This window comes from Eleginops maclovinus, chromosome 14, assembly GCF_036324505.1.
Source record: "Eleginops maclovinus isolate JMC-PN-2008 ecotype Puerto Natales chromosome 14, JC_Emac_rtc_rv5, whole genome shotgun sequence".
NCBI lineage: Eukaryota > Metazoa > Chordata > Actinopteri > Perciformes > Eleginopidae > Eleginops > Eleginops maclovinus.
The window spans coordinates 13,476,571-13,496,237 of NC_086362.1; the positions used below are offsets into that span (position 1 = coordinate 13,476,571).

Below are 19,667 nucleotides of genomic sequence, written 5' to 3' on the forward strand. Positions count from 1 at the left end.
CCTGAAGACAAGCAAGAGCCTTAAAATACATTACTGGAGGCCTTCAGCGAACCGCCACCACACAGCGCAGCGCAGAGGAAGTGGATTTCCAGCGGAATACATGACTGTGTGATTTTATGAAAAGTTAACTTGGCTCCCGTGCGGGGCGCGTGGGGGGACATCGTAGAGCACGGGCTCCTCCGCGAGCGCCTGCTGCCAGATGCGTGTCGAGCGGAGTCGAGCAGTGTGAACATGTCACTGTTGTAACATGTTGTTTCAGTGTGACATGTCCCGCTTCTGCGCTGCCATACAGTGAAGAAGGAGGAACAGCAGCCACTATTAAACAGCGGCCAGGCCAGGGATGGAAGAGAAAGAGACCGGGGAGAGCGAGTCTGTGGACCTCCGGTGTGCCGAGCAGGCTGAGCTGCTCTCATTAATAATAAGCGGGGAGGAGGAAGCGACGCGAGAGGAGAGTGACTTGGGAGGTAAAGAAAAAACCTGGGGTTATTATTCTTGGTGTTTCTCACCGCAAAGTGGGACTGCATGGCTGTCAGAGCCACGGCCATTGTCAGACAGCCAGTTAATCCGTGTAGGGACAATGCCATGGAGCAGCATGGCCCCTCCGTCTCTGTGGCTCCTATAAACAAAGGCTCAACAGCACGCAGGCAGGCGCACCAAGGCACACAGGCGCCACCTAGCGGAGAGCACCGATACCGGCAGACTCATACCAATGAATACACAATAACAATATGGCTTATTGGAATACATAACCCATATTACATATATGTACCATTAGATTCCTTTATGTACGACTTACAACTCTCAATTGACTCGAACAGTATACAAACAGCAAGGTTTATAAAGAGTGATCCAGCTGGAAAATGTTCAGCTGTCAATCACCAGGAGCCAAACAATGACAGCTGAGAATATTACATTTAAAACAAGATTCTAATTGATTTGTTTCTTTGTTTAAATGTGCAATTTATATCGAGGGAGGCCTGTGTACAACCACAATCTTTGTAAGGAAGCAGAGTACTATAGAATACTAACATTAAGGGAAACTATGACTATCATTTTTTTGTGTAAAAAATAGTGCTGGTGATCCAAACTCATGAGATATTTCCTTTAAATGCCTTTAACATTTTTAGCCGCCCTAACAACATCTAAGTATCATATCTGTCTTGTTTCTCTCAGATGAGGATGGTCTTGCCAATGGCCATGGTGAGGAGGAATCAGAGGCTGGCATGGTCACACCTGTCGGGTCGCCAGGCACCAGTTACTGGAGCATCACAGAGGGCCCAGACCAGCCCCTCCTGCTCTCCCCGGCCCCAGGGCCCACCGGACGCAAACCCAGGGTCCAGAGGGCATCGCGTCCAGGCCTGAGCCGCATCCCCGGGCGCGATCACCGCCGCTACTACCACGAGTACTGGCGCAGCGAGTACCTGATGGACTTCGACCCCCAGCGGCACGGGATGATCTGCATGGTGTGCGGCAGCTCGCTGGCCACACTGAAGCTCAGCACTATCAAGAGGCACATCAGACAGAAGCACCCAGACTCCCTGCTGTGGAGCTCTGCAGACAAAGAGGTCATCCGCTCAGGGTGGGAGAGCCACTTGAGTCTGGGCGGGGGTCATAGGGCATTCAGTTCTGCTGCTGGACCCTCGCCTCAGGAAGAAGAGGAGCAGCTGGACTCAGACCAACAAACTGCCGGTGGGTAGGAGCTCTCTACATCTCACACTTGGTGGCAGTGTGGCTTTATGTCTTGGCATGGTGGTGTGAGAGGAGGGGATGATGTCATGACTTAGTAATCATGTAGAGTTGGGGCTGCAGAGGGGAGGTGACTCTTCTGAGGAAGAAGTGGTATATATTTATATATACAGAAGCAATTGGATTTTGTTTCAAACAGGAATTAATCCAGCCTTTTCACATGCAAGGCAAAAGAAGCAAATACTATGGTTTCAAATCCCAAAATGTAGTTATTATTATTCCTGTGCTTCTGGTCTAATCTGATATTTCTAAATAGTCAAGCACTGCTTTAATAAGCTCTTTGTCTAACCAAGGATGTGTAAAACAAAAGTAGATACACATGTAAGAATAGTTTGGACTGTACTGTAACTGTCATTAATGAAATCCAGAACTATGGTATTTGTAAAGCAGGGCCGTAGCCAGCATCTAAAGAAATACAGAATATTAGCCCCCCCTATAAAGCCATATCCCCAAATACAAGACCACATTTTTAACAAAAAAAAACAAAACAATGTCATTCATTACGTTGGCATAAGTGTTTACACCAGTGCATACATCATGTTCAGTTAGCTTGAGAGGTGTTGCTATGGTTATTTTGGAAAAAGTGTATTTCTCTAAATGTAAATGCAATACTCCTCACTGCCAACGGTTTCAGGAAGACTGCTAGCTAGCTAACAGTAATGTTTGTCTTTAGTTTCTGAGAAAGTTTGGTGAGAAAGGAACTGCTCCAGCACATTTACAGCTTCTCATGATTCCACCTTTAATCAGAGATGGCTAGAGTACACACATCCTTCACTACAGTAGAAGCTGCTTGTGTTAAAAGAATACTCTGGTACAAGTACTGACTAAACTTCTTTACTCAAGTAAAAGTAAAGAAGTTTAGTCCTTTAAATGTACTTAAGTCAAAAGTAACCATAACTACACTACACTGTTTTAGAGAGTCAAGCTGGTAACTGGACCTCACTTTTGAACGTCAAACAACTTCTATTTCAAATTGTAATATGGTCATTGTTATACATACACAGATTGTGTTTTCTGTATGACATTCAGTTGATATAGGCACGCAATGAGTCTAAATAATAATAATCACGCCACCAGATTAAAACTAAAGTAGAGCCTGTTTTGAAAATGTGAAAAGGTAAAATCTACTCAAGTCCAGTAACAAAGTATTTGTACTCCACTACTTCCCACCTCTGCCTTTAACCTGACTTTGTGAGCTGTAAACAAGAGGTTCTGGATTCAGGCAGTCTCAGCAGGTCCGTGCTGCAGGACTTCAACACTGGAGCAGTGTGTCCGAACTACACTGACTTCATTTTGAGCCACGTAGCTTCTGAGGCCAACCTACAGGGGTTTCCTTCCTGTAGACCTTGGTTTTCTGGTTTCAGTTACAACCAAGTAGTTCCCTTTTCATGATGACTGTGGATTGCATTGGTGTCCTCTAACCAAATTCAAATTGTGACATTTGTCAAATTTAGCTCTCTCAAAAAACGGTTGATTTTAGGGAATGTAATAGTTAAACGTGTGAATGTTATGATCAAACACAGAACGGTTTGTTGCATTCTTATATTGTTATAAGGACTTTATTGGTTGTTTTTTTATATGTGTTTATTCATCAAACTAAATGTATAGCTGATGCCTTCCCTTATTCCCACATCATTTGCCATATTGAAACATGTGTAAATGCTCATACAGGACGTAATAGAATCAATATGATCATTTTGTTATGTCTGTTTCAAAGCAGTGTAACAGGCCTTTAGATGAGAAATGTAAAAAAATAAAACTAAAGAACCCTCTGTAATTATGATTTAGAAATATCAAAAGCGGCAGTGCTACCCCCCAAACAAGCTTTCTCATTTGGTTTTGTTTTATATTTTCTAAATCCAGCAGAACCCCTGGAGCCTGTGACCCCTCAGGAGCAGCCTCAACAACCCCCTAGTCTGTCTCCTGGCTCTGAGGAGGGTGAAGCCCCCCCGCCCCAGGAGGAGGTGGAGGAGGAGGAGGATGTCCCCGGGCCCTCGGCACAGACCCTGGAGCGCTACCTGAACGACTCGCTGCACGCCTGGTTCCGCCAGGAGTTCCTGATGGAGTACGAGGCGGAGGCCGGCCGGCTGCTGTGCATGGTGTGCGGGGGGGAACTGCCCTCGCTGCACCTGGACCACATCAAGAGCCACGTGCTGGACACACACCCAAACTCGCTGGTGTTCAGCTCCGAGGAGAAGCACTGCATCCTGCAGGCCTGGGCTCAGAGTCACGGTAAGAACCCCGTAAAAAATCTGAATGAATCACAAACCTCTGATAAACCGTCTGATAAATTCACCCTATCATCAGTCTTATCTTAAATGTACTTACGTCACACACACAAATCCACGAGTCCATCAACTTTTTTATCACTACTTATCGTGATCAGCGTTGCCATGGTAACAGAGTGAGCCCCGTCACCCTCTTGAATCTTCCAACACGGCCTCCACCCGACCAAAGTCCACGTCTGTTGATTTTAGGAGTTACTCATTGTTCTGCATCAGCAACTATTTACCCAATAAAGATTACCTCATCAAGAGTACCCCCCCCACACACACACACACACACACACACACACACACCACACACAAACATTTGGGGCTTCTGGAACCTCAACAGAACTCCTCACCATAGATGGCAGTTTATGCCTGAGAACTATTTGATGTTATTATTTTATTTAAATATTTGAATATTTATCTCAAAATCCAATTCAAATTTCTTAATATTTTTTATTATGGCATTATTTTGCCAAGTAGCATAAAAATGTCCTATGTTTTTATTTATGTGTTTTTTTAACACGGACAGTACAGACTGCAAATGTACCTACAGTATATATACAGTATATTTCGCCCCCTCACCGCGCTTTACATACTACGAGCAGCAGTACCACTTGCTCTAGGGAAGCTAACACTCACACACACTAACACACCGCTGGCCATCGGGAGCAACTCAGGGTTCAGTATCTTGCCCAAGGATACATCATCATGTTGACTGCACGGGCTGGGACCGAACCCAGAACCCTCTAGTGGAAAGTGACCAAACTCCCTCACAGCCACAAAGTGCACATTCATAAACATTGCTGTAAACGAGCCAGATTTATCCGAGAGGCTATTTTCCATTGAGGTATATCTTGTAGCGATGTTTGTGAAGATGATGAAGAAGTCTCCGGAGACACCAGCTTGTATATAATAAGGTTTATTACAACAGCATAGTATCAGACCCCAACACGGGCAATACGAGGTTCCCAGAGCCAATTGTGGAAGTCCCCCGAACTGTCTTTGTGCATGCAATTTATAGGAGAAAATGTGAGTGCGTCTCCAAAGTGTGTGCGCTCACAGGAGGTAATCAATGACAATGTATGCCTCACTAAGTGACATGTGTCCGCTCATATGGGCCCCCTAACGTATTTCGGAGGTTGTTATGCAACATCCGACTGCCCACTATACGGCCCCTGAACGACATCTTCCCTGCACTCTCTATGACCTCAGACAGTAACAGATTTAATACACCACACCATCCTAAATGATACATTTAAATAAAACAAATATGGGATATATTGTCCAACTAAAAGCAGTTATTGTGACAAATAAGTCCTCTTTTAATCTTCATGTGTCGTGTGATTCTCTGCCCCCCACAGAAGAGTCAGAAAACTCAATCAAATCAGAGCCGGACACCAAAGAAGGGGGGGTGGAGCTCTTTCCTCAGGAAGTGGAGGCCCTCCAGCTCCACACTGACCTGTACCCCGAAGGCGACGGCACTTTAACTCAGGACACTTGTCTAATCGGTGAGGACGGGGGGGTCGGAGCTCCCCAGCAGGGACCCCCGCCCCCCCGGCAGCCCAGGAAGAGGCGGCTGCGCGTGGGCGACCCGTGGCGGCTCCGCCTCGACTACCTGGTGGCCTACGGGCCCCAGGGCCGGGGCACCTTCTGCATGGTGTGCTCTCAGGTGCTGCAGGAGATCAAAGTGAGCAGCTTTCGCCGACACATCCAGGAATGTCACCCCGAGACCACCACCCTGAGCCGACAGGAGAGGGAAGCCATGGCCGCCGCCTGGACCAAAGATTACCCCAGCGAGGGCTCCCAGATTCACAACGGTGAGAGGTTTCAGTCCCTGAACTACTGCCAACTTATTCTTGGTTATATTAGTATGTATTTATTTTACCTTTAATTTATCATGAATATTCCTATCAGATTCAGAGTGCTTAAGATGGATAGAAAGATACTTTATTCCTCCCAAGTTGGGAAAATGTCTAGTCACAGCAGCATTTTGACAGTAACAATTACAACATTTCTTAATTTACATCTTCACAGTAAAAAAGACATGTAAACAAAGGTTTTACATTCTTCCAGACAGCTTTTCATGTGGCTTTCCTTCTTCACCCTGGTCAAAAAACATTGCCTACACTGGTCTGCTTATCCCACCCCCTCCTGCCTCCAATATTCAAGGCTATACCTTCAAAATTAAAGCATAAACAACTAATTCAATTGATTGGAATAATAACACTCAAAGAAAAGGTACATTTACAATACAAAAGAACAGCAACAGCTCCAGCAAATATCACACCTTAATAATAAAATTAGAGCTATAGGAATGTTCATCATGCTAAATTTGCCGTGTGAGTTAGAAAGTAATAGTATGGTGGTTTAATTTTTAGTTGACCTACACGTGCCAGAAGTACTCAGATCTTGTACTTGAGTAAAGTAGAAGTACTCAGATCTTGTACTTGAGTAAAGTAGAAGTACTCGGATCTTGTACTTGAGTAAAAGTAGAAGTACTCAGATCTTGTACTTGAGTAAAAGTAGAAGTACTCAGATCTTGTACTTGAGTAAAAGTAGAAGTACTCAGATCTTGTACTTGAGTAAAGTAGAAGTACTCAGATCTTGTACTTGAGTAAAGTAGAAGTACTCAGATCTTGTACTTGAGTAAAGTAGAAGTACCAGAGTGTAGGAATACTCTGTCACAGTAAAAGTCCTGCATTCTAAATGTTCCTCCAGTGAAAGTAGAAAGTACTCTCATCTAAATGAACTTAAAGTAGTGACAGTAAAAGTAGTCATTGTTTGATTGGTCCATTTCAGAATAATATCTCTGATATGTTTTATAATGATTGATCATTAAAGTGTTCTCAGAGCTGGTAAAGGTGCAGCTAGTTTTGTATACTGCAGGGTAGCAGGGCAAACGTAAATACTCAAGTAAAGTTCTTCAAAAGTGTACTTAAGTAGAGTGCTTGAGTAAATGTACTCAGTTACTTTGCTCCTCTGGGGCTGAGTCTTACCTCTCTGCTGTCTCCTCAGAAATCACCCCGAGTGAAGCTGAAGTCCTGAACCCCCCGGGAGAGACGGACGAGGACACCCCCTCCGATGTCAGGACACACGGCAAAGTGATAAAGAAGGAGGAGGGTGGGAGCGGGGAGAAGAGTAAAACGAGGGAGGAAGGCGCCGCGAGCCCCCCCTCCCGTCACAGCCACTACCCCGGGAAGGACCAGCGCAGGAACTACCAGGTGCGCTGGCGGCTGGAGTACCTGATGGACTACGACTGCCGCAGACACGGCCTCATCTGCATGGTGTGTGGGGCCACGCTGGCCACGCTGAAGGTGAGCACCATCAAGAGGCACGTGCAGCAGGTGCACTCCCACTCCCTGTTCTACAGCACCGAGGAGAAGCAGCAGGCCCTGCTCAGCTACAACCAGACCGCCCACAGCTTCACACACTCCGAGTACTGCTTCTCCTCCCAGGACCACGGCCCCACCGAGCTAGCCCCCGCTCCGGCACACATTGGCACTTAGAAAGGGTTTCCGTCCGTTGCTGCTCGCGTGGCCCCTGGTCAGAAACAGCCCTCCCTCTTCTTCCTTAAAGGGAAACTTAGGTCTTTGTCAAACAGGGTTTTATTCTATTCTTGCATTTTGTCCTAAAGTCTACTTTGCAGTAGGGCTGGGCGATATGGACCAAAAGTCATATCTCCATATTTTCAAGCAGAATGTCGATATAAGATATATATCGATATTGTTGACGCAATAACACCACATTTCCGCGCTCCAACTCGTGCCGCTCATGCCACTGTGTGCTTTCATTTCCAGCCTGCCTGCTTCGCTGTGCCCATCAACCTACCTTGTTGATTGCAAACTCAAGCCTAAATTTGGGTGTAGGTTACATGGTCACATATCAAGTCTGCCTGCCTACTGTGATAGTGGTAGAAACAGCCTGGTTTAATAAAAGGCAAAATGCTGCAATCGTTGCAAAACGGTGGGTGCGTGCAGTCGATATGGGCACCATGTCTTTAGCGATGTGGTATGTCACCGACCGAGTGATATCCCGGCACCTGTCGCTTGATCGATCGTAAGGTACCGCATTTGTAAGAGATATTTGCTTCGGGATACTGCGAGCCAGCTTAGGAGTTTTCGTCGCTGCACGTAATTTGAAGCACTCTTCATATTGCACGTTGTGGTGCTGATGCAAGTGGTGGAAGAGGTTGGTCATACTCGACCCTTTCGTAGCGACAGATTTTAAGCACTCTCTACAGATCACCTGTTTCACGCTGTTGGGTATTTAAAAACGTGACGTGAGCGGGAAGGCGGGGCAGTGTGTGTGTGTGTGTGTGTGTGTGTGTGTGTGTGTGTGTGTGTGTGTGTGTGTGTGTGTGTGTGTGTGTGTGTGTGTGTGTGTGTGTGTGTGTGTGTGTGTGTGTGTGTGTGTGTGTGTGTGTGTGTGTGTGTGTGTGTGTGTGTGTGTGTGTGTGTGTGTGAGAGCTGGACGCAGAGCCGGAGAGAGAGAAGCAGTGGCAGGCGCGGCTCAAACGGGCTATTATTTGAAACAAATGTGCTGTACTTTCAACGAAAACTAAACTATATCGATGTTGACGATAGTGTCTCGTTCTATATCTCGTTTGAAAAATTTCGCCCAGCCCTACTTTGCAGGAGTAAAGCGTTTTGGAAAAGGGACAAATAAGTTGGCAAATATTGCAATCCCCCCCCCCCCCCCCCCTCTCTCTATCTATTGGTATGCTTTGCCTGAAGTGGCAGGTAGGAAATCCCATAACCTTAAAATATCCCAACACAAATGTCATGGCCTAAAAACAGTCCAGTTCGGCTCCATGTTTCAGATTTAGCAAATAAATTATAATAAGAATACGAATAAACCCTAAATGAACTCTCTAAACGTGAGCCTAAAGTGATGTTAATCCTTTCAAAGCAGCTGGATAATTATCCAAGCAGAGGACAAACATTAGTAGCAGAGTGAAATAAGGTCAATGGTTTGTACCAAAATGACCTGACAGAGTACAGATGGCATTTGATTAAGAAAACAGTTGACCTGTGCTACTAGCACAAATCCCATGAGGTGCTAAGGGCTGCATTCAAATAGAGAAAAATAGTGTTGTAATAGTCTTGGCCTCAAGGCGTTTACCACCAAAGGCAAAGACAAAATGTGGAAGAGAATTCCTAGGAACTTAATAAATAAGGAAAAGACATCCGCGGTGTTCAGAGGCACGACGCACTTACATTAGCCTACCTACTTATGCAACAGCGGATGTTATTTAGCATTTAGAGGATTCAAACAGCTCTTGTCATGGCTTCTGCTTAGATACATGCGACTAATTTCAATTTGGAACCTTCCTAAGCTAAAATCAAATACAATTTAACCGCAGACCAGCCTTTGGGACGGCGCTGTTGTGGCTGGCGTTAGCATGTTAATGGCTAGCCATCATGTTAGCAGTTAACGCACCAGGTACAGTTTCCCGCCCGCTCGCCCTGCAATAAGTCGCTTTTTTACCAATCAACCAATCCATTAGGGAATCTGCGGGGTTATTTAGTGTAAATTAACCGAGTGGGTTCAAACATGCACCAACATGAATCAATTCTGATTTCCCGCTAATATGAAAAAGGAGCTTAAGGAATCCCAGCTCCTGCATGAGTGTTTGGACGTTAGTATTTAATATTAATAGTTGTTGTTTCTACAAATTGGCCTATTTGAAGCCACGGTACATGCTTACTACCTAATATTGTATTTCAGGGCTTGTTTCTGGTCGGGGCCTGAGTCTCTCAGGAAGTTAAAAAGTCTTCGGTGAGGCCGAGGTGAATTAGTTTTACGATGATGTGTCTGAAGACAACACAGCACTTTGTCCCCAAAAATGTACTTAACCCCAGTGTTCGTCGTGTACAGCCAGCTGAATGAGACTGTGTTTGATGTTATTGCTGAAGACAATGAATGCCAGCGTGCAGTCGCTCTATTTAATTTGTGTTTACAGTGGAGGAGATCCATTATAATGAGATATGTTATCTCTCCGTCAGTCTGCATCACCGGCCTGCATTTTTTTCCATCATCTATTAGCTAAAACTGCACAAAAAAGGATATGTAAATAGATGAAAAAATAGAATTATTTTTCCTTTATACAAGCACTTTTATGCACCCTGGTTTCTATAAAGCGTGGTGGTTATTATGTCCAGTTTTTTACTTCATTTAACAAAGACTTTGTTCTCTAACGGCTGGAGAGTGTTTCTTGGACTCTAACTTGGCTCCAGCTTGGGTACTGCTTTATTTTTACCTTCACTGTACAACCTGTATGCAACAGAAGATGTTGAGGAACCATTTGCAGCTGTCAACGAAAGAAAAGTCATAAAATGTCACCTGGAAAATGTAACTCAGGGATTCTGTTTTCATCAACAACCATTTCATCCGTTATGTTGTAGAGGCGTGAGACGTGTGTCAGCTCTGGTTGTTGAGGTGATGCTCTGAAGACAGCAGAGTAGTAGGGCTACTGTTAAAGCTAACCAAAAAGTAAAATTCTAATATATTTGAGAAAGTCAGAATAAAAAAACCCCACAATATAATATAAGAAATTGGCTGTATTTTGAGGAAAAAATATAATGTAGAAGTTATGTAATTATGTAGTTTATGTAATTTATGTAATGTCAGAACAACATCTGAATTTGAGGTAAAATTCCTGTTAAACAAATCCTTGTGATGAAAGTGACAAATACAAAATATTTAGTTGGAAAAGAAAAAAACCTTGAAGAAAAGTTACAGTTAGTCCAATATTTTAGGAAAAAGTCCTAATATTTCAATTTCAGAAGAGAGTCATGAGTTGTATTTTCCCACATATTTATCACACTAACAAAAATATCGTCACCTTTTTGTTCTTAACAGTGCCCCTAATACTCTGGTGTACATTGACAGAATTAGCTCAGTTGAAGCTGTTGATCATAATGTCATAATGAAGGACAGACCCTGTCAGTTTCCATTTCAATGCCCCCCCCCCCCGTTTGATATAGCACTTAATTATTTAAAAAATGAAGTAACATTGAAATGAATGACAGGACATGCGATGCCTGTGTGTGTGTGTTACTGTGTATGTGTATGATGGTGTGAGAGAGACCCTCTTTGGCTCCTCATTTTTTCTTCACCCGCTCACCTTTCATTTGTACATGGCCAACGTGTGAGAAAGCATTTCTGTCCTCCGTGACCTTTGAATAAATACTACACCACGACGCTGCTGTGCCTCTTCTCTCTCGTTTCTGGATGCTTAAACCCTAATCCGAATTCTGGTCTGGGAATGACATGTTGTAGACCATGTCAGGGTTAATTTCCTGTTGCAGTGCATGTCAATTACAACTGCTGAAAAGAAGTGTACATAAACTCCAGCTGTTGCCTAGCAATGCAGTTCAGTTACAATGGTCTACAGAGACGCTTTGGTCCATATAGAGGGAACTGCATTCCTCTGGTAGAGCTTGGGTCCATGTCTACTTCCTGTTAGCTGAGGAACAGGAAATTAAGACATTTTCAAATACTCCTGTCACTATTGAAATTCTCTCCACTGCACCCCCGTGATCTGAGTGTGCGGTTCATCTGTAACATACCAGGCTAACATTGTGAAACACATTCCTTGACATTTGATTATGATATGTAGGGCTATAAATGTAAGCCTGCACGTGACTGTTAGCATTAATGCTTTAGTGCGGGCCCTGCTCTAAAATTAGAAACAATAATCCTTCTTTCCACCCAAACACCATTACAGTCATCCGCCTGAAGTCAAATCTTCTTATTTTTAATATTTTATCTGGGTGCCTTTTTTAATCTTCCTTCCTTCCCATGGACGCATTATGAGACAATGGGCCCTTGGGGCATGTACATGAGACCCCCGTTTAATAGGAGTAAGACAGTCTCTATAGTTGTTCTGCTTTTTTTGGTCTCGTTGTAGGTGTAACATCTTTTCGTCTGTTTTTGTTTTGGATCCATTTGTCACATGTTGTCATTCTGAGTCTCTTTTGTTTTCATTTTGAGTCTGTAAATGTTTGGTGCGAGTCCTAGTATTTATTTGATGTCTGTTTTGTTTATTTTTAGAATTGCATTGTCTTTTTCATGTTGTTTTAGGTCTCTTTGTAGGTGTCTTTCTAGTTTCTCTTTTAAGTGTCTTTGTAGGTGCCTTTTGCCTCTTTGTAGTCATTCTTTGCTCCTTTCGATTATCGTTGAGTCTCTTTGAAGTGGTTTTTCCCCTTGTAGATTTTTGTGGTCATCTATTTGAGTGACATTTGTAGGTAAAGGCCATGGAGTGGGCTCACAACTTGAGGCCCCTGGGCCCTTACCTAGTAGGCCCTTAAATGGGCATGCATTGGAAACATTTCCTGTATGTCTCAAGGCCCACAAGTTCCATTCACACAGAACAGATCCACCAAGCCGTGCTCCTTTGACGTGTTTTTATTAATTTCACTTTGACATCAGTACAGAGACCACAAACTTTTTTTTTTTAAACAGTTTTCTTCTTTTTATTCCTGCAACATCTTTCCCAAAGCTTCAAAAAATCGGAACCAAAGTCATAGCTAATACAAAACATAGCTGATGTTAGTGAACATTGTCTAGAAACCAGTACAGAGTCAGAAGCAAAACAAGACTCTCCAGAGACGAAAAAAGTCAAACACACTCCTGCCACACACGCCCATACCTGATGAAAACACGGGGACAAACAGGAAGAGGAGAAAAGCAACATGCTGTGAGGCAACAACTTTTATTCATGTTATATATATTACACTCTAAAGAAATAAGCCAACTATGAGTCTTAAAGGTGTGATCTGTTAGCCTTGGTAGCGCACTAACACAGGTGACATGGCGTCTCCTGAACTACAGTTAAAGGTGCATACGGAAAGCTTAACCTCTCATAGCGCCGCACTTCTGGTGTCACACAGACAGGAAGCTGGTTCAACATTTAAAGGAACAGTCCAACCAAAAGATTTTATTCAGTGACCTTGAGGTTTTTGCCACCACAGCACGTTAATGGAATTTGCTGCTCACTGTGAACATTTTTCCTTGGAACTTTGAGAAGCAATACTGCTAATTCTGGGTGAGCTGCAGTGATTTAATTTTCGTAATTTGGTTATACTGCTCCTTTAAATAAACTGAATCAAAGTAATTCTAATACAAATTCAGCAGCTTTTAGATGAAAATAACAACTTAAAGCTACAATATGCAACTTCTACACGATCAAATAAATTAACAGGATGCATATTAACATCATCAGTGTCAGTCCTCATCTCTCGCTGTCTGCTTCTTCAGCACATTTACAGATGCTGCTTAGCCTAGCCTTGGGCTAGTTTACAGCACCAGGGCTGTAACCTGCCCAAGTGAGGGGATGGGGGGGCTAACAGCTAGCATCTCCGACAGAAACGTTGCATATTTTGGCTCTAACAACCGGAGTCTAAATGAGACTGCATGCACGAGAGGTCAACGGAGACATCTGTGAGGCAATCACAGCAGGACGACGCACAGTGGAGGGCATGCTGGGGTGTGAATGTTCCAGAGAAAACATTCAGTACACAGGCAGGCAGTAGATGGTACTGCATTGAGAGGCAGTTGGCTATTCAGTATTCAGGGGACAGTTACTCCGTGCAAACCTATTTTAGGGAGCAATGAAACGGACAGCAACAGGAACATACTGGTAATTTCCTTCTATATATTCATCCCTCAAAACAATATGAAGAGCAGTAGTGCTAACATAGGACTATGGTTTTTACTGAGTTCAAAAACACCATTGAAACAGTCACAAGTGATAATCATATTAAACAAAAGTCAGGGTCAAGAATATGATACAGCCTATATAAGGGTGAGAATCTGTTTCCAGCTTACACTATGACATGCGCTTCATGGCAGTCAAAAGAAAAAGAACACAGTGACAAACAGAGCTCTATAATAATCACGCCAAACCAAAACCGAGTCCTTAAGTCCCAGCTACACTCTTATTTGCACCCCCTCATTTAGTTACACAAACCCCTGCTCTCCGAGTGTCCTCTTGGGTCACTGCTAAGGTTTCGTATGGAGGGTAAAATGTGCCAAAATAATAGTTGGCAGATATTAACAGTGCTGAATTATAAAATGGCAAATAATTGATGCTTTTACAAATCCAGTTTTAAAATGAATTTTTATTCCTGAACGGTATTCAATTATTTTAGTTGAATTAGGCGTGGAAGTTGTTATTCGTCTTTAAAAGCTCTGGTATATATTGGATCTTTTGATGAATCACTGTAAAAGTCAATATCTTGATGGCACATTTTGTACTCCATAGACTTTAAAACCCCAGTAGCTAGAGAAGCTTTTTTGAGATGTACGGGTGTGTTCACACGTCGGAGGTGTCTCTTAACTTATCCAACAATCAGGAATCATTACTCTGGAGGCCTCAGGAAAACCTCCATTTAAAAATGATGAAGCTCAATGACACTTAACATAACTCTACAATGCTGTTGTCAAGCTACAAGAGAGTCAAAAGCAGCCGTCCTATAATTAATATTAATAATAGTAATAAGATTAATAAAAATTTAGAAGCGAATGTGAGACCTCGACACTGTGGGTTTAACCGGTGCGAGAACAGAAGTTAGGACTGCTGCAAGTGAGGGAACTTTATTTGATATAAAAAGCGAGGCTAATGTGTTCCATACAGCAGAGCCTGTCTTCAGGTGTATATACATACAGAAAACTGTTCAGGAAATGCATCTGATCAAGAGGGTGAACTAGACCAAATTATCACAGCTGGCTCAGTGTTCCAATCCTTTTATTTCGACCTGCTCATGGGTTTAAAAAATAAAAATTCAGTGCATTGCAGAAACGTACAAACACAAGAGCCTGTAAGGTGAATAACTCATAACAAGCCGATCAGCTAACCCATTACCAGCCTCTAAATGAACTCTTATCTATCCACATAACATCTGTAGAGCAAGAGAGCAGGGTACGACTATCCACAATTACACCCAAAATATTGGTTTATTCCATTTTTTTTTTTTACATTTTCTTAACTTTTCCATCTTGAATGATCCATTAACCTTTAGGGAAATGTGTGGGGTTCAAAGTACAGACATTTGCTATTTTGTGACGTAGACAGCCATCATCCTCCCCCTGCTCGCTGTACACGACAAAACCAGGTCATAGATTCAGTCTAGTTCACTCGACCCCACATTGCCCACAGATGGGTGGGGGGGGTCCCACCGGGCGCTACATCACTTCCTCGCTTTCTGTCTGCACAGGCACAGTTCTTTTTAATGCTTGCAAGTTAAGCTGCGCAGTAGTTTTACATTGAATATCGAGTAGCTCAGAGAGATTTTCTACTTAGCAAGGTTCAGTGTAGTAGGGGGGGTGATGGTAGATGGTGGAGGAGTTAGACTGGGGGCGGGGTTATCTGGCAAGGGGGTAGGAGGTGGTACAGGGAGGAGGGGGGGGGTCTAAGATGATGTTGAGGATGAGGATGATGGTGACATGGAAGTTTCTAATTGGTGGGTTGATCATTCAGTTTTGCTGCGCTTCACAGCTCCCGGAAGCTTCTCTTGCAACCTGAGGGAGAGGAGAAGAAGAGCGTGTAACAAATGTGGGAACAGAGTAATCATGATATCAAACAGTGGATCAAAACCTCAGGATTGCAAGGCCTTCCTAAGATGTTCTAGACAACTTTAAATGATAGATATGTAAAGAAAACATTGTCCTGTTTGTCAGGATTTTATTCATTCCTGTGAAGAAAACTAAACACATTTCAGTTTGGATTTTATGAAGAAGGAAACTGTCAAAAAATAACCCTTTTAAGTAATATTGTCCAAACAAAGCAAAAACAGTAAACTGATCCCTGATTCACAGGTTATAATCTGCTCAAATTCAACGTTTGGGGTGGTTGTACAGTTCATCAGCTGTTCTGCTCTGTAATTGTTATGCACTGAAATATCCATAAGCCCTTTCACACACAATGTCAGAAGGTTAAAAACACACACTTATTAACTGATGATTAAGAATGTCTTACTTGGCCATCGTGGTGTTGACTTGAGTGCGAACCAGGTCGATGTACTGATCAATCTTGGTCTGAGAGCAGAACAGATGAGAGAGGGTTAGCATCATTCTGGGAACATAATCATAATGTCCAGGGCATCCATCTGTCCTGAGGATGCCTTGCCAAATGTAGTGAAACCTGCTGACCGGCTCTGAACCATCTGAGCCTTTGTGAGGCCGTGCTATGAGCAGCTACAGCTAATGGTAGGATCAGCTGTTTGGTGTTATTGCTGTTTAATGAACATAAAATACAAACATGTCCCTGTTGAGGTTAACACTTTATCAGCCGGGATGACAATTGAGTATTAAAAGCTAAAAATAATCCCCATAAATCCATCAGTCAAAGCACTGACTCTATGCCTACGAGATTATGGCCAGCAAGAGGCAAACAACGGAAAACGTCAACAATCAGTCGGTGAGTATGATCCCCTAAGTTCCCATTTAGCATGATGTTTACTGACATGATGCTGACGGACACCCCCCCCCCCCTATCTGTGGAATGACTTCATATTGTCAGCAGCTGGACTCTGAACAGTGTGTGTTCAGTGTGTGATGCAGACTGCAGTCATCCAGTGAGCTCACTGCCGGCCAACAGCTGAACTCATTCCCTCTGTCATCTCATCATCGTTCCTGAGCAGGGGGGGACAGAGGGTAGCACTCTCACCTTGTTCTTCTCGTAGACGGGAGGCACAGCGAAGAGGAGGATGTCAGCTGGAGAACAGGGAGAGAGAGGACATGTTAGGGATGACAGCACACTGAGTGAAGCGGCACAGTTTATTTAACCAGCTGACCTTCAGCGTGCTGAGTGAAAGCTGCCGGTGTCCTTTTACAGCCCTGCCTAAAAATGCAGGATGGATCGGATATGCAAATATCCATTTCAGTCCTGTTTGTCATTACTTTGTCATTAACAAATCCATTATTAAATATGGGTCACTGAATGAATGCATTCATAACTATCAGTCAATGTTGCTGACTAACAAGGAAATAAAGAAGCTAAAGACACTGCTATTGGTTCAGTTTTATATTGGGATTATTTTATGCCGCATTTTTTATTTTCTTCCTTCAATTCATTATTTTTAGTGACTGCATTTATATTCCATTAAGCATGCGCTAAAGCTTTGATTTCATTGTGGTTTGTGAATGAAAAACGATCTTGTTCTCGGTTTTGCAGTCATTAGTGGCAGACAGAGGTGGGTGTAACGCCTTACAATAGTAACGGAGTTACAGTAATGTATTACTTTTTGCTGTAATGCAGTAATACAACAGTACTTCTGAAATGTGGGTAATATAATACCCGTTCACAAACATCACAAGACATTCCGACACCAGAGCAACAATTGTGCAGGTAGAATAGTAACTCAGTAAGCCTGTTTACTATTGGTTAAGAGGGCTGCAGAAACAGATTCACAATGCAGAGCTGCGGGCTCACAATGCAGAGCTGCAGGCTCGGAGAAAAGAGCATGTTAGCATTTAAATTCATACTTTAGCTGTTATTTTGGTGAAAGTAACTCAAAGTAACACAAAAGTAGTGTAACGCATTACAGTTCAGAGACAGTAATAATGTAATGTAACTGATTACTTTAAAAAGACAGTAATAAGTTACATGTACTGTGTTACATTTTGGAAGTAACTTGCCCATCACTGGTGGCAGATAATCCATTTTCAGTTATTAGAGACACTAAATATCATTTTCAGTACTAGTGCATACACGAATAAAGGCCTAGCATTTACTATACGTGTTATCGGGTAGGTTAAAATAAATATATGTTAATCCACACACCCCTTTTTATGGTTGAAGAGCCAAAGGTTTCCTGTCAAACGCGTCTGAAAGCAAACGTCAGGCCTCGTGTGGAAACTAAACTAAGACACACTGAGTAGTGACATATATATCAATGATTACCATGTGCAGTATACTTCATTACTTTTTTTAGCACTTACTAGGCAATGACAATAAAGTTGAGTCTGATCTTATCATAGTTTCTGTAACTTAAAGCACTAATAAAGATAAGAAAGTATTTAAAGCCCTCAGTCATCATTAAGGATTTTACTACCATTAGTGAGTGCTAGTGAGGCCTCCATCATGGGACAGTAAAGTGAGGCTGGCTGGTCACCACTCCTTATACCACAGCCTCTGAGCCCCCCCCCCCCCAAAACCATCTGCACATCACTTGGAACACCACAGTAAATGAGTATGGAGGCCTCAGTAAAACCCCGGAGGCCATTATGGTCTCACAGAGACTTCTGTCTGACACATACAGCCTATTGCTCTTCTGAAATATGTTTTGTGTGCGTCTGTTAGCAAACTTGAATCTGTAGACACTTGGAAAGCCTGGACAATGTGTCGTTATAGTTCCTATCTTGGCCCCAATCTAACTTTTCTAGACTCTCCATGAAGAAAGTGAAGTGCCTCTGACCTATATTTTGTCTTTCCTGCTTTGTTTAAAGTTGCTTAAACCACACAAAGGTTCAAAAGTGGAACAAAGGTGGGAACAAGCTGAGAAATGATCAACCTATCTACATCTTGAAATTGAAATGCAATAAATCTGAAGCTGAAATGGTGGAATTGGTTGCCTGTAGAGAAAAGGGAACATTTGTCCCATCAGGATTTAAAGCTCTCATTGGGGCAACTGGTATCAGCCCATTAAGGATGGGACAATAGGAGAGCACTGTGATGTTGCGTTCTATTTAAAGCTGACATTTGTCCAGAAAGGGAAATTATGTTGAAGGTTGAAATCTCAATGCGTAAAAACGTCACACGTGCTTACCCAGGATGAGGATGGTGATTCCGTTGAAGACGGCTCCTACGTAGGTGAACAGCCACATGACCACAGCCAGCTGGGGGGGAGAGAGGCCATTAAGATGGGCGAAGCATTTATTTTACAAAGTACAGCACTTCACATACACCACGTCGTTAGACTCTAAGGGATATCTGAGGACGTTATAATGTATATTTCTTCAATGGTGGCAGACACAAACTAATAAAGGCCAGAAAAACATTGACGGGATTGTGGGCGGGAGTAATGCTACTAGCTTTGAATGGTTAAATAACTCACCAGTTTTATTCTATTCACATTTAAAGTTCGACATTATTAGGGGCGTGTCAACTTTGATTGACAGGCGAGTTCTCTCCCAGGTCTCTAGCGTCAATCCACATTTTAAACAGTCTGCTGGTAAATTCAGTGGATGCTTACAAGTCCATGGCCTCATTAACTCCAGCAGGTCAGCCGGATACCCCTAACCCTGTTATTCACCATATTCACACCACATTATTTCCACTTGTTGAATGCTTGGCCATCCCAGTTAAGCTACAGGAAATGACTCTCTGCTCGTCCTTATACGTTCAAAATTAAAAGTCTAAAAGCAATAGAAAAAATGTAAAGTGACGCCAAATCTTTCTCAGAACAAAAACTGTGATAGTGTTTAGTAAGAGCTACTAGCAGACTTTCCAGGGACAGAATGAGGAGTTTAAGTTTGATATAGGATCATAGAATTTCTATGCGTTATTGATGATCATGACATTGGCTTTCCTCTGATCAAATTGCTGCAGGCTTCTGGGGACTTTTAATACTGGTGTCAAGTTCAGGAACATATCGCAGTATGATGAGGACTGAGTGTTATGCTGCTCAGCTGATAGAGACAGGG

At 43.0% G+C, this 19,667-nt stretch overlaps 3 protein-coding genes across 5 annotated transcripts in view; 1 reads left to right on the forward strand and 2 right to left on the reverse strand.

Moving 5' to 3' along the window:
* si:dkey-28a3.2 (uncharacterized) overlaps nt 1–569 on the reverse strand; it is a 16,897-nt gene extending 16,328 nt beyond the window's left edge. The window contains exon 1 of the mRNA XM_063900535.1: nt 507–569. The gene's annotated coding sequence lies outside the window, so the exon portion shown is untranslated. The remainder of the gene's footprint in view (nt 1–506) is intronic.
* On the forward strand, nt 7–8,327 carry zfta (zinc finger translocation associated). The gene is made up of 5 exons (XM_063900543.1): nt 7–464; nt 1,174–1,689; nt 3,610–3,978; nt 5,381–5,836; nt 7,035–8,327. The coding sequence occupies exons 1-5, from the start codon at nt 341–343 to the stop codon at nt 7,523–7,525; spliced, it is 1,956 nt and encodes a 651-aa protein (XP_063756613.1). The 5' UTR covers nt 7–340; the 3' UTR covers nt 7,526–8,327.
* Nucleotides 8,328–12,413: 4,086 nt separating this feature from the next.
* rtn3 (reticulon 3) overlaps nt 12,414–19,667 on the reverse strand; it is a 29,303-nt gene continuing 22,049 nt past the window's right edge. For all 3 annotated transcript variants that reach the window (XM_063901234.1, XM_063901232.1, XM_063901233.1), the window contains 4 exons: nt 18,791–18,860; nt 16,690–16,736; nt 16,000–16,058; nt 12,414–15,542 (listed from right to left, as the gene is read on the reverse strand). In XM_063901234.1, coding sequence (XP_063757304.1) covers nt 15,494–15,542; nt 16,000–16,058; nt 16,690–16,736; nt 18,791–18,860 — 225 coding nt within the window. In that variant the 3' untranslated portion in view covers nt 12,414–15,493. The remainder of the gene's footprint in view (nt 15,543–15,999; nt 16,059–16,689; nt 16,737–18,790; nt 18,861–19,667) is intronic.